At 49.7% G+C, this 18,447-nt stretch overlaps 2 protein-coding genes across 26 annotated transcripts in view; both read right to left on the bottom strand.

Annotated features, from left to right (window-relative positions):
* Positions 1–2,035, bottom strand: part of LOC310904399 (glycerophosphodiester phosphodiesterase domain-containing protein 5-like) — a 33,079-nt gene extending 31,044 nt beyond the window's left edge. The window contains exon 1 of the mRNA XM_083849076.1: positions 1,762–2,035. The gene's annotated coding sequence lies outside the window, so the exon portion shown is untranslated. The remainder of the gene's footprint in view (positions 1–1,761) is intronic.
* PAK1 (p21 (RAC1) activated kinase 1) overlaps positions 1–18,447 on the bottom strand; it is an 805,686-nt gene that overhangs the window by 722,851 nt on the left and 64,388 nt on the right. For 2 of the 25 annotated variants that reach the window (XM_083821747.1, XM_083821758.1), the window contains exons 14-16: positions 16,873–17,069; positions 15,210–15,347; positions 12,101–13,318 (exon numbers count right to left, since the gene is read on the bottom strand). The exons of the other annotated variants lie outside the window; for them this stretch is intronic. In XM_083821747.1, the coding sequence (XP_083677873.1) occupies positions 13,232–13,318; positions 15,210–15,347; positions 16,873–17,069 (422 nt within the window). In that variant the 3' untranslated portion in view covers positions 12,101–13,231. Of the gene's footprint in view, positions 1–12,100; positions 13,319–15,209; positions 15,348–16,872; positions 17,070–18,447 lie in introns of those variants that run through there. 25 annotated transcript variants of the gene reach the window in all.

Raw genomic sequence — 18,447 nt, 5'->3', positions numbered from 1 at the left:
CAGGCATCCTCTCCGAGCTGCTCCATCCGTTGCCTCCCTTCCTGTGGGATCTGGAGCCCAAAGGATCTTCCCAACTTCTTATCCTATCCACTCTTCTCTGAAATAGTCCAAGACCCTCCTGTCCCAAGCCACCAAGAGGTCACTTGGGCAGGATTTGCTCCACGTGGGGAGGATGCAGGAGCCCATGTGCCGGGTTAGGGCACCTCAGCTGATGGGTGATGCCTTCAGAAGCCGCTTGCACACAATTATTACAAATATTTTTCTGAAGCTTCTGGGTTCTTGCACAGCAAGCAAACAAAGCCTCATTGCCCCAAAGCTACAAATGTAGAGAAATAATGCTTCTTGTGTGTCTTGGCTGTTATTTTATCACACTAAACACCACCATACATCAACTATTTGCACAGAGGAACTTCCTAAGACACACGCAGTCCCGCAGCAAGTGATCACCAAGATTAAAGAGCTGCTTTTTCATCACCCCTAATGACACCTCAAGCCCAAAAGACACCATCCAGTCACCTCCTCGGTCCAATGCCATGCCATATTCTGTGATTCTGTGGTAAGAAAGCCACGGGACCGGCTGTGAAACCCAGCTTTCTATTTCTCCGCAAAGTTTCCAGGTCGCCCTGGAAACCCTGCACACCTTTTAAACATTTCAATTGCAAAGTTGCAAAGAGGCAGCTTTGGCTCCCTTCGCATGCGGAGCATTTTTTCAATTAAAATCCATCTGGTCCCACAGCACATTCTGCATTTTCTTTTGTTAAATGCAGCTAAACTCTTTGAGCAGCTGTAGGAAATTATTTCCCTTCTCCTTTACCCTTCCACCTGGTGTCATGTGCCAGAGAATAAGTCCAGAGAGAGACTCCCTTGGGAGACCTGGATTCCCAAAGAAAAAGTAGGAGGGAAGAGAGGGTGATGTACACCCTCTGGACCTCCAGCCAGATGAAATCTGCGTTATCCAACCCCAATTGGTCCCCGCGTTGACACCAGCTAACCGAGCTGCTCCTGATTTACACCAGCACGCAGCCCTGCGCCAGGGCACCCAGCCTGGGGAAGGGAAGAGGTCGCCCATCCGAGCTGGCTCGCAGCGGGTGGCAGACCCGAGAGCCTTTGCCCCCTTCCAGCCATCCCTACCAGGTCTCGATGATTTGCAGCTCTTCCCAGATGTTTGCCCTTTCACGGGTTATTTGCTCCCGGGACGACCTCCCTGTTCACACGCCGGGCAAGCTCGCGGAAAGAAAGAGAGGCTCCTTTCTCCCGTTTGCTATGGAAACAGCCCTTTATCCGAGGCATTACAAATGCTCAGCCGCCAGCTCCCTCCCACCAGCCCCCGGCTCCAGCAGCCCCACCGGCCACCCACCGCTCACGTCTCTCCCCAGCTCCCCTTCCTCCCCTCAACAGGTGACGGCAAACTTCTCTGGCAGGGGTGCCAGAGTGAAGCCGGACTCCTAAACTCCTTTTTCTCTCCAAGAAGTCACCGGGAACACCCCCATTTGCAAATAATCCCCTTTTGTTCCCGCTTCTCCCCATCCTCCTGCTTTTCGGGCTTTGTTTCTCTGCCACCCAGGCAGCAGCTGCGACAATCACCCCGCTGTCGGACGCCAACCAACACTCTCAAAACTCCGAAGAATACAAGAAAAGTCCTAAAAATCCACCTTCCCCCTCGCAAAGCTAACTTTTAGGGCAGGCAGGAACGGGCAAGGAGGTATGCATTTCACATAGGTGGGGGGAATCTTTAGCACGAGGACGTTGGAGGTAACTCACCTCGCCGGGACGCACATGGAGGGGTTATTTTTTGCTTTCTGCTGCTCTTGGATCGCTGTGTCCTCTGCTCGTGACACTCAGGACCCGAATGGTGGCACCGCTGTGTGACACCCAGTGTTAGGGAGGCTGCCGGAGCCGTCCCTCCCACCGTAGGAGGGGCCACGTGAGGCTTCATAAATTCAGCCCCCCGAGGCTGGGAAAATTAAAATCCCATCGTGGGATGGGGGCATGGCTCCTGGAGGAGCTGGGGACTCGTGGGTGAAGCCGGGTTTTATCCGTCCCACGCCCTGCCCACCCAGAATGTGAGAGGCTGGTGTTGAAACGCTGCCCTGGCAGAATTATGTGTCCGCAGGGTGGGATTCGAGGAGATATCCCAAAGGCGATTTGGGCAAGACATTGCTGATCTTCAGAATTAAAACTAACAAGCTTCCTCCTGGAAAGCATCTCCTGCATCTATGAGCCTTGGGCAGGAATCCGCAGCACACAATTTCTGAGCAGCCCCAGATCCAAACAGTGCTTATTTTATTTTATTTTATTTTATTTATTTTTTATTTTGCAATGGTTTTTGGCTTTAAGATCTTAATCCTATTAGAGACATAACTCCCTTTGGAGGGGGTGAGGGGCAGATCAGTGCAACAAAAGCAGTTTGTGCGGTTGAATTTTGTAACTTCCAATGCATGGTGGCCTTTCAGAGGGATATCCGTGAAGTTTCTCAGGCTATAAGGCTTACCTTACACAGCTCCAACTTCTATTTAGTTCTCCACTGCACAAGAGACCAAAAAAAAAAAATCCCCCCCTTGCCCCAAAGGGCTGCCTGAAATGCCACCACTGCAGGCATCACTTTTTACACTGGGATTTTTCCTGTTGGATGAAGAGAAGGTCCCTGAAAAGAAAATTCAGCAAACTGCTGTCTAAATGGAGAGGAGAAGAAGGGGGCAGAAATGATGGCCCAGTGTTTTTTAGGCAGATCACATTACAAATATAAACTTTTGATTAGAAGATGGGCCACAGAGATGACAGCCTGATTCACTCTGAAACCTAATGACGAGCAAAGGGCATATAACAGTTCCACTGTAAAAGCAGTACTGGTAATCCTTGGGTAGCACTAGATCCTACAGTACCATCATTTTCCTTTGGAGTTAGAATATTAAATAATGAGGGAGCCACAAAAGGTTGCTGAAGGCAGAAGCAGCTGTTTCTGTTGCTGCTTGTTTCTATTCCTGACCACCTTCAAGCTAACACTCAGCTGGCTGGGGTAGAGGCACGGCGTGGGGCTGTGTGCAAGCCTGTAGATAAATTACTTGGTTTATGGTCTGATTTCTGGAAAACTGATAGTGAGGGCAGGGAAGGGTGAGACTGAGAAGCCTGATGGCACTGATACGATGTAGGGAGCAGCAAGAGCAGCTTCCCCAGGTACCTGACAGGTGGGTGTCCAGCAGTTTTAGTCTCTGGGGTTGATGTGCTGGATTATCCTCCTGAGCGGTGTGCTTGTGGCTGTGCTGAGCCCAGTTTCACTGCGGTCCTTGCCCGGGCTGCCTTTCCTCCAGCTGCTGCATCCTCAAGGTGTGGACAGGCTCCATGGGGTATGTGGGGAAAAAGGGGACAGGGCTGAGCAACATCATCAGCACAAAACTCCTCCCTGCAGCAAAGGGCAGACCATGAAAAAGGAAAGGACCATCACTGAAAACACAACCAAAGCCCTACCCCAAACCAGCAAATATCCCTGCTTCCCCCCCCCCCCTCCAAAATACCAGCGTGCTTTTGCATCCTGCCCTTTCCTCTGGGTGCAGAGACGCAAAGCCCTCGGTTTGCTCTGCGATCACCTGGCAGATGACGTAGGGGCAGGGCGGGGGCTGCTCTGCCTGCGGTATCTTTGGCTCAGAGTTCAGCAGCTTATCTCAACCAGAAAATCCTTGCCCGGTGTCCCGGCCGGTGTCCCAGCCCTTCCAGCAGCTGACATTGAAGGGAGAGCAAGCGAGCGGGGTTGTTATCACGCTCCACGTGATGGACCTCATCCAGACCTGCTTTGCACCAGGACCTGCTGGAGCCCTGCCCTGAGGTTTATGAGCCCATAAAGAGGGCATCTGCAGGGGCCGGAGCCGTAACAGCCCGGCTCGGGGATATCAGCCTTGAACTCCGCTGAATTTTGCCTCTATTCGTGTCAGGAGAAGATAAAACCGCGGGGGGAACGGCACAAACAGGGAGCGCCGGGAGCAGGGACATCTCGGTGCCCAGGTGCCTGACTAGATGCAGAGTCCCGGGCTGCATTTTGGTGAGAAATAATCACATTTTCATCCTACCACTGTCCCCCAGTGGCTTGGGACATTTGTATCGATGGGGTCGGTCACCCCTGGGCTGAGCTTGTGTCCCCGCTCCGTAGGGTTGCACAAGGAGCTGCTGCGGAGCCTTGACAGCAGGTGACTCGTGCAGGGAGCGAGGTCCCCGTAAGTTTAACCACAGAAACTGCAGTGTTTGTGGGCAGGAACGATACAGGAGGAGGGCAGGAGGGGACTTCAGCCCCTGCTCTCCCCTGCGGTTGTTCTCCTGTGGCAGCAGGCAAGTCTGCCTTTTGCAGGGAGCTGTGTCCCACCGAAAGGCAGAAGGTCCAGTTAGCGATGGGCTGGGGGTGGAAAGGAGCAGGGGTTCAGTAAGGAGAAGCACAAAGTCCTGCAGCAGGATGTGCTGGGGGCCCCCAGCTGGGCAGCAGCTCTGCAAAAATGGACCTGGGGGTCCTGGTGGGCACCGGGTGGAATGGAAGGCAGCCACGTGCCCTTGGCACTCAGAGGCCTCGTGGTCTCCTGGGCTGCCTGGGGCAGAGCAGGGCCGGCAGGCAGAGGGAGGTGATCCTTCCCCTCTGCTCAGCGCTGCTGAGGCCACCCCTGCAGTGCTGGGCCCAGCGCTGGGCCCCCCAGCCCCAGCCCGAGCTGGGCACCCTGGGGAGAGCCCAGCGCAGGGCCCCCGAGGTGCCGAAGGGCCTGGAGCACCTCTGCCGTGAGGAGAGGCTGCGAGAGCTGGGGCTGCTGGGCCTGGAGCAGAGGAGGCTCCGGGGGCTGCCAGCCATGGCCACCAGCACTGCCGGGAGGTGCTGAGAGGCCGGAGCCAGGCTCTGCTCAGGGGTGCCCGGGGCCAGGCCCAGAGGCCCCGGGCAGAGATACCTCCAGACCCTCGACACGGGGCATGTCTGAATGTAAAGACTCTGAGGGCAGCTTCACGCTGAGCAAAGGAGGAGCAAAGCCCATGTAGACGTGCCAGAGGTTTCTTCTAGAGCCCGTGACCTGCTGGCTGCACACCTTACCCAAAGCGACAGAATTTAAACTCAAAAATCAGCTTTAGGCAGCCAGGCAGTTTCTCCTGAGCCCTGGGACTTACAGCTGGGCTTTGAGCATCTTCTCCTAATGAGCTACATCCCTCGGGCAGGCAGCCAGCTGGGACCACACAGATTTATCCTACAGCCCAACGCAACACCCAGCTACAGGGAGCACAAATACAGGCTGTGGTATGGCCAGGGAAGCTTTCACGCTGCACCCCAAAGCTCTCCCTCCCACAGCAACAAGCGCTCTGCCTCTTGTAACTCCATTGCCTACTCTCCTTCATGGGGCTGGTGCTGCTGCATTGTGGTCCGCCTTGCATGGCATTACAAAAAAAGGGTGAAAGCCTGTCCTCTCCTTTCTTCTTCTCTGTTTCATGGCTGTCTTTTAGTCATCATTTTGCTCTTTCCCAGCAGAAACTAGGAGTTTGCAATGCAGGTCAAACAGGAGGATGCAACTTGTGATAACCCAAAGGTCCAAGGAAGTCTCAGTGAAGCAGATTCAAGGAGCAGCGAGGAATGAAAACCCCTGGGAAAAGCTCAGGAAAATGCCAAACGTTTCTGTGCCTGAGCAGAGTGAAGTGGGGGAGACACCGCTGGATGTCAGGAAAAGAACACAGAGAGGTTTTGCTTTGTTTTCTGCCTGCTCTGCTGCTCTGCACTGCCTCCTCCTGCCTCACGCTCCTCCAGATTCAGTGGGTCAATCTGGACCAAGGCGTTTGTCCCTTCTCTGGTGGCCCCCTGGTTATAGGGACACCCTGCTACACCCAGCAGGGACGTCACAGCGAGGTTCCCCCACCCCTGGGTTACAAACCCCATGGCTGGGCGCCCTTTAGGGACCGGCACCAGCTGCTCCTGAGCCCCACTGAGTTTGGAGGGGCTCAGATTTGGTGCTCCAGTTTCGATGTTTCCAACGGCCCAGGCTGTGCTTGGTGGCACTTGACCTCTCCAGAGGCTTCTCACCCTTCTGCCCATGGCCCTTTATGGCACAATCCCAGTGTGCTCGAGTCCTGGACACCACTAGAGGACTTTAGCTTGAGCAGGACAGGGGAAGCCACCTTGCACTCATCCCATAGCTCTAAGCCGGCCCTGATGGTGGTGCCAATACCTATCAAACCCACCAGCTGTCACAGCACAGTGGTGACACGTCCCTTCCCTCTAATCAGGCTTAGTGAGTATGGGGCCACCAGAAGGCCCCAGCAGACCTGGGGGAAGCATGAGGGCACCTGCAGGCACCCACCCTGCTGATGCTCAGACATGCACCGTGGGGACTCTTCTCTTCTCTTCTCTTCTCTTCTCTTCTCTTCTCTTCTCTTCTCTTCTCTTCTCTTCTCTTCTCTTCTCTTCTCTTCTCTTCTCTTCTCTTCTCTTCTCTTCTCTTCTCTTCTCTTCTCTTCTCTTCTCTTCTCTTCTCTTCTCTTCTCTCTTCGCTCTGCTCTCTTTTCTCTGCTCTGCTCTGCTCTGCTCTCTCCTCTCCTCTCCTCTCCTCTCCTCTCCTCTCCTCTCCTCTCCTCTCCTCTCCTCTCCTCTCCTCTCCTCTCCTCTCCTCTCCTCTCCTCTCCTCTCCTCTCCTCTCCTCTCCTCTCCTCTCCTCTCCTCTCCTCTCCTCTCCTCTCCTCTCCTCTCCTCTCCTCTCCTCTCCTCTCCTCTCCTCTCCTCTCCTCTCCTCTCCTCTCCTCTCCTCAGGGCTAACCAAACATTAAAGCACATTCCTGAGAGCATTTTCCAAACGCCCCTTGAATGCTGGCAGGCTTGGGGCATCAACCACCTGCCGAGGAAGCCTGTGTCAGTGTCTGAGCACCCTCACGGTAAAGAAACTTTTCCTGATGTCCAGGCTGAGCCTCCCCTGGCACAACTCCGTGCCATTCCTGCGTAACCCAACGTCGGTGCCCAAGGAGCAAAAGCCAGTGCCTCTCTCTCTGCCTTCCCTCCTCAGGGAGCTGCAGGGAGCAGTGAGGCCACCCCACAGCCTCCTCTTCTCCACCCAGGTGCCCTCAGCCTCTCCTCTCAGCACCTGCCTTCCAGCCCTTTCCCCACCTTTGTTGCCCTCCTCCAGAGGCGTCGCCACTCCTCAACGCCCAGCTCTCAAGGTGAGGTGCAGGACGCCTCCTCCAGACCTTGGCACAAACCTCGAGCAGATGGAGGTGGAGGACGTGGGATGGTGGCCAAGGACCGTGCTGGAGCACCACAACCATCTCCTGATGCCTGCTGGGGTGTGCTGCCTGCCTTCAGCCTCCAAACTTGGAGCCTTGCAGTGGCAGCAGGGAAACACAAAGAGGAATTATCCCCAGTGCAGCTGCCCGGAGAGGGCAGCACAGCCCCAGGAATTGGAGGGGAGCAGCCAGGTTAAGCCCGGCAAGCTCACGGAGTTCAAGCTCTAAATTCTCCCAAAAGATGAGCCTCGGGACCAAAACTTGGGACCCTTCTGGGCAATAAAAATCAGGGATGCAGGAAAAACATCACTTATATAAAGTGCAGCAGTTTTCCCTGAAGCATGCGCTAATAACCCTCTCTTCCTCTCTTGTACCTACCAGCGTATTGCCTCTGCTCCTGCTCATTCCCCCCACTTCGCTCCCAAATAATAAGACCCTGCAGAACTGTTCCCACCAGTGAAAACGCTAAATTTACGTATGAAAAAGTAAAAGTTTAAAGATCCAGGGCAGGTTTTGTGTGTCCCAGTGCATATTTAGCCTTGGGACACCCCTCTGAGATAACCACAGGTACATTTCCCTCCCGTGCAGGTGGAAAAAAAAGGCAGCAGTGGGATGAGAGGACTGGGGTTGGGAAGCATTTTGTAGCCACAAGGTTTCAACCAGGAACTCTGCACAAGCTCCTCTACTTTGCCATGGGACTAAAAAAAATAAAATTTAATAATAATAATAATAATAATAATAATAATAATAATAATAATAATAACAACTTAAAATTAAATTAAACTAAAATAAACTAACCTAAACTAACCTAAACTAAACTAAACTAAACTAAAATAAAATAAAATAAAATAAAATAAAATAAAATAAAATAAATAAAATAAAATAAACACTCAAGTAATGGTGTTGAGGGAAATACTGGCAGAGCCACCAGCCCCGTTACCACTTTTTCAGGCACTTTTGGGGTACGTTACCAGGCCCTCCGGTCTGCCTGGTGCCCGGCTTTGTGAAGTTTCACGAGGGGAGCAGCAGGATGCAGGATGACACAGTTTGGCTGCCGGGCTCTCGTGGGACAAGGACATGGACATGGGATGCACATCGCAGCAGTGCCACCACCATCTAGTTGGCTCACTCCCCCTTCCAGACATTCCCTTTTCTTCCAGCTCCCCCTCTGACATGGGGCTCAGCACCCAAATGGCTTGTGTGAGCTCGGCAGGGCTCCCAGCGCCAGGAGGCTGACCTGGGAAAGTCCTCTTCACGTTAGGCTTGGTTTCTTGGACTTCCAGCACCCAGCTCTGCCCTACAGCCACAAGCGGATAAAATCCTACAGCAGGGGGCTTGTGGGGGCACATGTGTCCTCCCCTTAATATTCCTTAACCCAAGCTGGGACGAGGCACTTGCACAATTATGTAGGTGATTAACTCCTGCTCTTGTCATCAGCCTCACCCTACTGACCCCACATGTAAAAGTGATGCTGGGGAGGGCAGCTTTAGGGACCGATCCCAAATCCTCCCCCGTTTCCTCCTCTGCACCTGGAGCCGCAGACACCAAGCTCTACCTGGGGAGACAGCAAGCAGCCAGGAGGGTCCATTTCATCATCTGCCTCCTCCTCTTCCTCCTCAAGCTGGGCTCTACATCCTGCTTCCAGGCTGGTGTTTCTCAGAGCATTAATGACTTCCAAACAGGTTAAAATAAGCAGTAGAAATCACACTTTCTGCAACAGCTTTCAGTGTAAAGTCACTTTGCTCTATCAAGTAAGATCTAATTAAAACAGATCAGAGAAACACAACTCCTTAAAGCACCCCCCATTCATTTCTGCAAGCGTCATTGAAACAAAGGGGAGGAGAAGCAGGTCATTCATTCAGGTTTTATTTAAGGTTTCAGCTTTGCTTTCTAAATGGCTGAGCTGACCCTAACAAACCGGGCACTACCGGAGAGTACCAGAGAGTACCAAGGCAGTACAAAGAAAAACACATTTTCCAGCTGATTTTAAAATGGCAAAGGCCCTTATTTCCCAGCAGGACAAGACACACAGACACCTGGCAGCAGGTCAGATTAGCTCCAGCTCACTTAGCACGAGTTGTTGCTCAAAGACATAAGGCTCAGTCCTCACTCTGAGCACCCCTTCATTGCACAGGAGCCCCCCGCTCCTTCCTGCTCCCAAACAGGATGCCTCAATCCACCGTAGGCTGCTCCAGCATCCTCCAAATTCCCTCAGCAGTTGGGAAACTGAGCTTTTACCTTTTGCTTCCACCTACACCTGCAACCATCCTCTTCCTCAGACCAACACCATCTTCTGTTGCCCTCCCACCCCTTCCCTGGGGGCATCCATTTCGGCTGCAAGTTTCCGTCCAGCCCCTGCCGGCATCGCTGTTCTGCCACCACCGGCAGCTCCCTGCTTCTCCAAGACCCCAGCCTTGATGCTGAGAGCTGTCATTAGCAGCAAACCATGAGATCCGCCCTAGGACATTATCTATATGCTCAATCCAGTGTGTTTACAACCCCAAAATACATCCACATGTTCTCTATTACTATCAAAATAAGCCACTGAAAAGTCTCCGTATTTTATGCTAGGGAGACAAACAGACTCAGCCTTCACCTTTGACAGCTTCCATATGAAAGATGCTGGGGAATCTGTAAGCTCATAATTAAGAAAGGCGTTCAGATACGTACCATTCTTCTTGGACTTTGGGCTGGACCTTTCACTGCCAGCTGAGCTCAGCAAACTTGAAGTACCAGCAGCCTACAGGCCACTTCAGCCCATCCTTGCATGGTAAATATCATCTGGTGATACCAACCCGTGATACCTTGAGACAGACACGTTCGGATACTAACGGAGATCTCAGCTCAGAAGCGATCTCAGCTCAGCCAGCCCCTCTCACCCAAACTCTTGGCCCCACTGAACTTAAATCAATCATTTGTTTAAAGAAAACCTAGGGCTACAGTAACACTACTCCATATCAGCTCTTTAAATATAAGAAGCTTGAAATGCACCAGCTGCTTCTTAAATACGACAATCTTCAGTGCTTTGGAAAAAAAAGAGATGAGTTTTACCTTCCGCCACCACCAGGAGCTCTGGGAGCTGTAGCACATTGTGCCATTTCGGCACCTAACCTGATAGGGTTGCTGAGGATCCCTTAAAAAGGAAGCAGGTTTTCAGGATAGATAGGCAAACAACTGAATATTTCATGTTCTAATATAGAAGAGAGAATCTAATAATCAAATAAATAATTAAGGGCTGTGATTAAAAATGGTTCAGACTCAGTAAAATTAGTTCATACTGTAGGTATATTAAAATATATTTTAAAATGCTACCAAATCAGTTCTCTTCTCTTGGAAGTTGCGTTCAAATCCCAGCAGTAAGGATGTTCTCAGAAAAAAAAATAATTATTAAGTCAGACACTTGTGCTAACAGCTCTCTGTAGTGACCAGAAAGTGCTGTAAGAGGCTATGCAGCAGCTGCCACCAGTGCTGGAGCTGAGCGATGCCCAGATGAACCTAAGAGTAGAGAAAAGGATCCATCTCTGGACAAAAAAAAATATATCTCATTCTCCTAAACTAACTACATTCTTTTATTTATCTTTTTATTTAAGATTTCTGAGACCATGAAAACACGATGCGTCTGTTAACTTGGAATTGGGGCTAGGTACAAAGTAGCAAGTCAAACTCTTTCGCATCACAGGATGGTAAAATAAAAACAGGAGAAGATGACATGTCTACAGCCGCTGTCTTACAGCTTCCCAGTGCATAGCTCTCAGTCCTTACCAAACCAGTAAGGACCAATCCACAGTCGAAGTCAATGAGACAGAAGCACATCACGGGCTTAAGAATGGGGAGAAACAGTCACTCCTGCAGATTCCTTTCCAATAGGCAACAGAGAATCCAGGAGAGTAACTTAAATACAAGTCACCCTTTTTACCATTTTTCCTCCTGCAGAAGAATAAGCTCACGGATTTGCTCGCAGGTAGGGCACATCTGCATTACCACTCTCATCTCAAAGGGGTGCCAAGGATGGAGCGGGAAGGGAAGGCGAAGGGAAGTCAGCAACACTCAGTACATTCACGGATCAGGTTTAATCCTGTGCTGTCAAAAACAGTCAGTTGGTGGGTCAATAAGACCAGAGCCACATTAGATTTTAGACCTAGTGAGATCTAGCCCATCGTTCCTTCCCATCTACCCCACGCATGGCATTTGAGACTTGCATAGAAAATAAAACCAAACTCCTCACCAAAGAGAATTATCCGAGGGTAGTGGCCTTCCCTTTCCCGATCTCCACCCCAGCCCCAAGCAGAGGAGCTCATCAAGAGATCAGGTTCCCCCCAGGGCTGGCAGCTTTGCTGCTCTGCCCAAGGAATTCATCTTGCGAGGGAAAACTCTCCATATTACATGAAGATGAAGAATGTATACAAGGGGATGAAGGCAGCAGATTTGGCATTGGACTTCAGACGTTACAGCCTCACGTCAGACAGTGGCCACCCTGTAGCCTGAAGGATGGGAGAAGACACCAAAAAAGACAAATATATGTATATGTTTCAATCACAAGCCCAGGGCAGGGAGGAAAGGACTGATCCAGCAGCAGGTCTCAGCAAGAAGCAGGAATGAGTTTCTGTGCAACACAAGTGCTCTGGGGAGAGGAGAACTGGATTAAACTCACCCTGGAAATGACCAAAGCGATACGTACAGAGAAAACAAGATCTTTTATCCGTTCCCTCTGTGTGCAGTTACTCCTCTTCAGAGCCACTCGCTATCCCACAGGACTACAGAAGCTTGTATCACTTAATGCATCGCTTGTAAGCACCCAGTGACGATAACATGAAAACCCATCCCATCCGACAGAATTGTCTGGTGACAGTGAATTCTCCAACCCTCCCTCAGCCCCGAGTTAAGAAATGCAGCAGTCCTTTTATTAAAAATCAGGATACAGTTCAACATAACGCCAGTGTTTACACCCGATCTCTCTAGTAGTTCCAGGATCGCTGTTGTTTTACATATCATTAGCAACCAAAGGAGTCAGTAGCATAAAGATATCAGTTCACTCGCTCATTTCAAAAAAAATAAAATAAAATGAATGCCCCTATGCTTCCAAGGAAACACTGTCCATGATCAGTTTGTTTTCTGTTGGCCTTGGTCTAAGAAGCAAGAGTTTTCAACATCATCTTGCAGGCAGATCTTACCTTCATAAGAGCAATTGTTCTGTTTGCTTTCTCTTACAGGGCAGGTCTCCACGAAGCCTGACAGCACTAATAAAATAACCCTAAAAGAAATCCCAGTTGATTTTTCCTGTGATTTTTCTAGAATATCAGAACTATTTGAAAGCTGTTTAATTACTTGAGTTGAAACGAAAGTGTGCGGGGAAGGACCTTGATTCACACAATTTGGCAAAAAGATCACGACTTGTCCAACAGCTGCAAGAAGCACACACAGGCTTTCTCCTTGCTCCCCCGAAGCATCCAGCGGTGCTGCAGGAGGGCTGCATGGTCCTGCCCTCGTTCCCCTTCCAGTTGTTTTAGCTGTTCCGATTGCTGCTGCCTGCTTCCTTCCCTCCTCAAGTCATCCACAGCAGAGAGCAGCCTCAGTGCTGGAAGAGCAGCTTGGCAAAAGCAGGAGGAGTCCAGCCAGCAGAAGATTTACTTTATTAAGATAAACATGGTCTAAAGGCTCCACATTATCTTTAAAAATAAACACAGTAAGAAATACGAAAACAAACTGGCTTTGCTACGGGTAGGTCAGGTTCAGATGTTCTCAGAAGATCTTCCCAGCCATAAAATATACCCTTCCCCTACCGTGCCCATCAAGGAGGATGGAAAGACAGTTCACTACGCAAGATCAGCAGCGTACCTGTTGCGTGCCCTCCCACATTCAGCAAACGATACATCTGCTACCCTTCAAGGCAGATCAAAGTTTTAAGAACACCCCTGTGAAGGAGGAGCAGGAGGGGACAGGGACAGGTAATTCGGTTTCTGTAGGGAACATCTAAAAGGCTTGACAGGACGGCTGTGCTGGCTCCCCCGCTTTAATGGTTGTTCTTTGCTGCTTCTTTAGCAGCAAGAATCAGAGGAGTGAGACTAGAAAGAGGCTTTGCAATTTTCAGGAACTGGTGCTAGGAAGAGGAAAAAGGAAAAAAAAAGGTTACATTTCTCAGAACATGTCCCAAAAGCCTGGTCCACACAAAATATCAGGACCTAGACCTGTATGAAGTCCAACAACCTCCAAGCAGGCGAAACAAAAAAGACACGATGAGCAAGAAAGTTCACCGTGACTTTTGGGCCTCACCTGAACTGATAAAGAGCTTTGCACCCAACACATCCTAATTTCTCCAATGTTTATACACTCTCAAGACCAAGCAAGTTCTCCCAGGAAATAAATTCATGTAAAATCTGCAGTGAAATTCTTTGTGGAAGGGAGGTGTAAGTAAAAGCAACCTGCGCAGTTCCAAAACATTGCACAGGGCTTCCTGCAGCAATCATCTCTCCATTCTTTCTTTCCTGTCACCACAGATCTGCTGAAAACATTGCCTTGGCCTTCTAAAGCTATTAGAAATTTTCAGAACAGCTGGGACTGAGGAGCACAGCAGGGAATTCACAACAGGACCAGTCAGGCCCTCTCCTATACCAGGTGCTCTGTTCTGTTAAACAATATTGATTACAGAGCATGCAACAAGCAGTAGGTGGTGTCACAAAGTGCTTCTTGCAGCACATGTGGTGTTTGTTTCGGGGGCAAGGTTTAAAACATAGCATCTGCAACAGAGGAAGAAGTTTTCCCTGTGTTCAGGGTTAAGTGGAAAGCTTGCAATACTCCAGCCTCGCAGAGAAAGTCTAGGTTGGGGACAGAGACTGACACAAAACAGCTAATCAGACGAGTGAAGGCACGAAGCCCACAAGCTGTTCTGAAAACCCAAAATAATTAAGTCCCCCAGGACTTCTGAGCACCAGAAGGGATCAACCACCCAATCTGAACACACTTCAGAGGTGGAAAAATCAAAAGGTAAAGGCAGGCAGAAATGCTGCAGTCCCAATGTTCTCCTGCCCCAAGGAACACAACCCTGCTGCTGTCTGATACTCTGGAGCTGGCAAGTCCAGGAGAAAAAGTCAGCTTTCATCTACTGCCATTCTTTCTGCCGGTGATTAATGCTTCATTAGAGCCTCAGAAAGGCAGCAGCACTCCCAAAGCTGAACCCAGTAGACAAGCTAATGGAAAGAAAGGAACACCAAAAAAGAGACAACTGTCTCACAGGCGAGGTCTGAGGGCCCCATCATCACCGATTTATTTTACAAAGAGATGAAGCACGTTTTCCACCCCCATGGGAAGTCTGACAAAAGGAAACACATGAACACTCCTCATCTGTGTTGGTAAAAAGCCTGGAAGCTTCGTCCTTCACTTTCACCAGGAGTCCAGACAAAGACACCAGGTTTTCAGTGAAATAACTGAGGATTTCTCACAAGCTTGGTTCCATCACCTCTGCAGGAAGAGCTGTATCTGGCAAAATGTGTTAACGCCAAACTGCTGCAGGTAATGCAAGACGTGCCCCTTCCAGAAAGCTTTGGGAACTCTCCCCCAGAAGGGAGACAACCAGAGCATTCGATAGCTGGAAGCCCTCCTGTTATCCAAATGGGAACAAGCACGGCCAGACCGCAACACCACAGCCAGATGTTAGGGTGAGCTGCGTGAAGAAGCCACGGGAATTAAGGGGCTCAGCAGTTGGCAGGATCGGGGCACGGCAATTATTTGAGGTTGGTTACAGAACACGCTGCACAGCTGCTGCCAGTAGCAAGTACAGCACAAAAAGGAAAGTACTCTGTTAACGCTTCGTTATGGATTTGGGGTTTTTTGGTTGGTTGGTTTTGGTTTTTTTGTTCGTTTCTTCATGGTAAATTATCTCTGCTGTGCCTGTGACTTCAGATGACGCAGTATTTAAGACCCCAAATGACATTGCTCCACATGCCTATTCTCACTCTAGAATGCTTAATTCCGTCCCGTTCCCCGGCACTTACCTGTAGCAGCTCTTTTGCAGAACCTCTTTTTTCCACGTCCATTTCAAGACAGCGATTTAGGAAGTCTCGGAATATGGGTGAAAGCTTTTCTGGATTCTGCAGTTCCGGAGTCCCGTTAGTAGCAATGAGATACAGGGCCTAAAGCAAAGCAAGCACCAAAGAAACAGGAGGTTACGAAGGTCAGACTCCAGCTGTGGTTCACAGAGGCACCCATTTTCCTCTCCCTCCCCACAGTTCAATGGGGAAAAACAAAACCAAAACAAACCCTTATCACGGTGACTAATAAATGCTTAAGTTTCAGCAAAGAGAAGAGCTGCCGGCCCTATTTTTATGTGGATGGGATCCAATCCTTTCTTGCTTTACCGTCATAATCTGGGTTTGGATCCTGCAGCCCTCTCAAGGGATTAAGAGGACAAAACCAGCAGTCCAGACTGTGTTTACATAGGGAAGTTGGCTGGCACAGCTCTGCCAGTGCTCGACTCCTGCAATAACTATATCCTCATGGGAAGGTACCCCTGAATAATCAGGAGGCTTTCTTCTCTCGATACTTTGCCCAAATGCACAAGGCCTAAAAAGTCAATACTCTAAAGATGCAGTTGGTCCCTTACAAAAGATGGCCAGTAGGTTCTCAAGCAGCACTTAACACCCTACAGAAACAAGTGGAGTCGTTTTGCTGCTGCTTGCGAATGAAGAAGTCTCGAAGAATCAGGAAACTCAGAATTCATCCACTGCAAAATTTTATTATTAAAAGAAAATCGCTAGATGCCTTTTAAAAGGAAACAGACATCTGGCAGAAGCCTTTGGAGCTCATCGCTCATCACATCTCAAGGTAGAGGTCTGATAGCCTGGGAACTGCAACAAGTTAAGTTAAATGAGAGCAAAGCACCCCGTTGCTTAGCCATCCTCATTTAACTCCACACCAACTTTTTCCTTTCGCATTTCTTCACTGCTGCGCTTCTCTCCCAAAATCACCTCCAGTCAAAGAGGTGGAAACAAGTTAAACAGAATTGTTCTAGATCCCTTCGTCCTGTTTAGCTTAGAAAAAAAGCCATAAAACTGGCTCACACCAAGAACAGCTGCATTCCTACAAACTGATAGAATTTCCCCTTTCATTAAAGAATACGAAGGGAAAGACACCAGCAGGGGCAAAGCCTGATTAAAGGCTAGTTAAACTTGGAGCTTTATTTGCAAATAAATATTGTAAATAAATAAAATTTATTATTTGCAAATAAATAAAATTCTTTAATGCAAAGAGGAACAATGCACCAGCAAGAAAAAGCCCTGTTTATAAAAGAGCAATGTGATATTCTTTGAATTCAAGGACAGCTCTCTTCCCCACTCACAAGGATTTAAGAAGCCAGGCACTCTGGGGCCAGAAGGTGCCCCTATCGGCCTCTCCAGAAGGGGGGGAATTATGGATGCACCACATCATTAACTCAGACCCTACCTGAAGGTCTGCAACAGGAACAGCCTGTGCCCTCTGCCACCCAGAACCAGCCATGGCTTCTAACTTAAATGACCACAATCTTCTCACTACAGCATCTAAGGAGACGTGTAGCTGCATGTGATGAAACCACAGCGGAGGTTCACCTGCCTCCTCCAGAGCCCAGGTTAACCAGCAGGCTCAGCGAAGGCCTGAGGGCAGAAAAAGGCACTCGCTTACTCTCAGGGGGTTTTCATTGAGGTAGGGGGGTTCTCCTTCGATCATCTCGATGGCCATTATCCCCAGTGACCAGATGTCCACTTTGGGCCCGTAGGCTTTTCGTGTCACCACTTCAGGCGCCATCCAGTACGGGGTCCCCACCATGGTGCTGCGCTTGCTCTGTTCGGGAGTGATCTGGGCACAGAAGCCAAAGTCAGCTGGAAAAGCAAAGAAGGAGGGAAGAAAAAGTTAGAAACCAGCAGGTTTCTCCAAAAACAACACGTACTGATGCCACAGCTGTGGTACAAGCTAGCCTGTTGCACTGCCTGCTACATTGCTGCTGCAAAGGAGGGCTGGTTTTGTGGTTAACAAGGTGTTCAGGAGTAAGCTTCTAAATCTGACTCGCTGAGGCCATCAACATCACAGAGCTGCTCACTTGTCGATGTGAAGGCTGGTGATCAGTAAAGAGCTGTACATGGATGCTGTGAAACGTGGCACTGCAGCATTTGGCAGCTGTAATACACTGTGTAACACATGCTCTCAAGCCTGTTCCTGGGTCTGTGAAAACAGAAACCAATGCCCAGTCTGTCTGCCCTCCACCCACACCCACCAGTATTATCTGGTCGTATTTTCAGTCCCAGAGATAGTATTTCCCCAGAAGATGTACCATCTCACAAACACGATTTGCTTTCTAGAGCAAATACTGTGTTCAGAATAAATTTAAGGACCTAATTTGGTACTTATTATTTTCTTTGAGAAGACAGAAAGCTGGAGAGCCTTCCTGTGGAAATTGCTTGGCCCTGTCTTATTTGCATTTGACTTTCCAAAAGATCACAGAATAATAGAATCATAGGAAAATTAAGGTTGGAAAAGCCCTCCAAGATCACGTGGTCCAACCATCCCCCTACGAACAATGTCACCCACGAAACCACGTCCCCAAGCACCACGTCCAACCTTGCCTTGAACACCCCCAGGGACGGGGACTCCACCACCTCCCTGGGCAACCCGTCCCAATGCCTGACCGCTCTTTCTGAGAAGCAATGTCTCCTAATTGTTTTAATTGGTGAAGAGTAGCACTCTTTGTTCAATTCTTTGTTTTAATTGTTGAAGAGTAGGGGCATGACGTTTCCATTTTTCCACTCACCGGTGACATCGCCTGACTGCCAGGACTTTTCAACTGTGATGGAGAGCGGCTTGGCAACCCCATCAGCCAGTTCCCTCAGGACCCTGGGATTCATGTCATCAGGTCCCATAGACCTGGACCTGTTTACATTCAGCAGGTGGTCTCGAACCTGCTCTTCACTTACAGTCGGTGGGACTTTGCTCCCCCAGCCTCCACCTACGGGTTCAGGGAAATGAAAGACTTGGGAAGCCCATCTACCAGCGCAGACGGAGGCAAAGAAGTTGCTGAGTACCTCAGCCTTCTCCGTGTCTGTCGTTACCAATTACTCAGGTATAGAAACTCACTCCTAATATAAGAAATTAGCCACCTCTAATCGCTTCCACACTACTATTTTCACCCCTCAGTTTATTTTCACAAATGTTAAAGGCGCATGGTGGCCCCTGGGGACTCCTCCTGTCAGCCCAGCGCAGCAG

Source organism: Anser anser, assembly GCF_964211835.1.
Source record: "Anser anser genome assembly, chromosome: 1".
Lineage (NCBI taxonomy): Eukaryota > Metazoa > Chordata > Aves > Anseriformes > Anatidae > Anser > Anser anser.
Note: the sequence above shows the minus strand (reverse complement) of the source record. Positions and strands in the feature narration are given on the sequence as shown.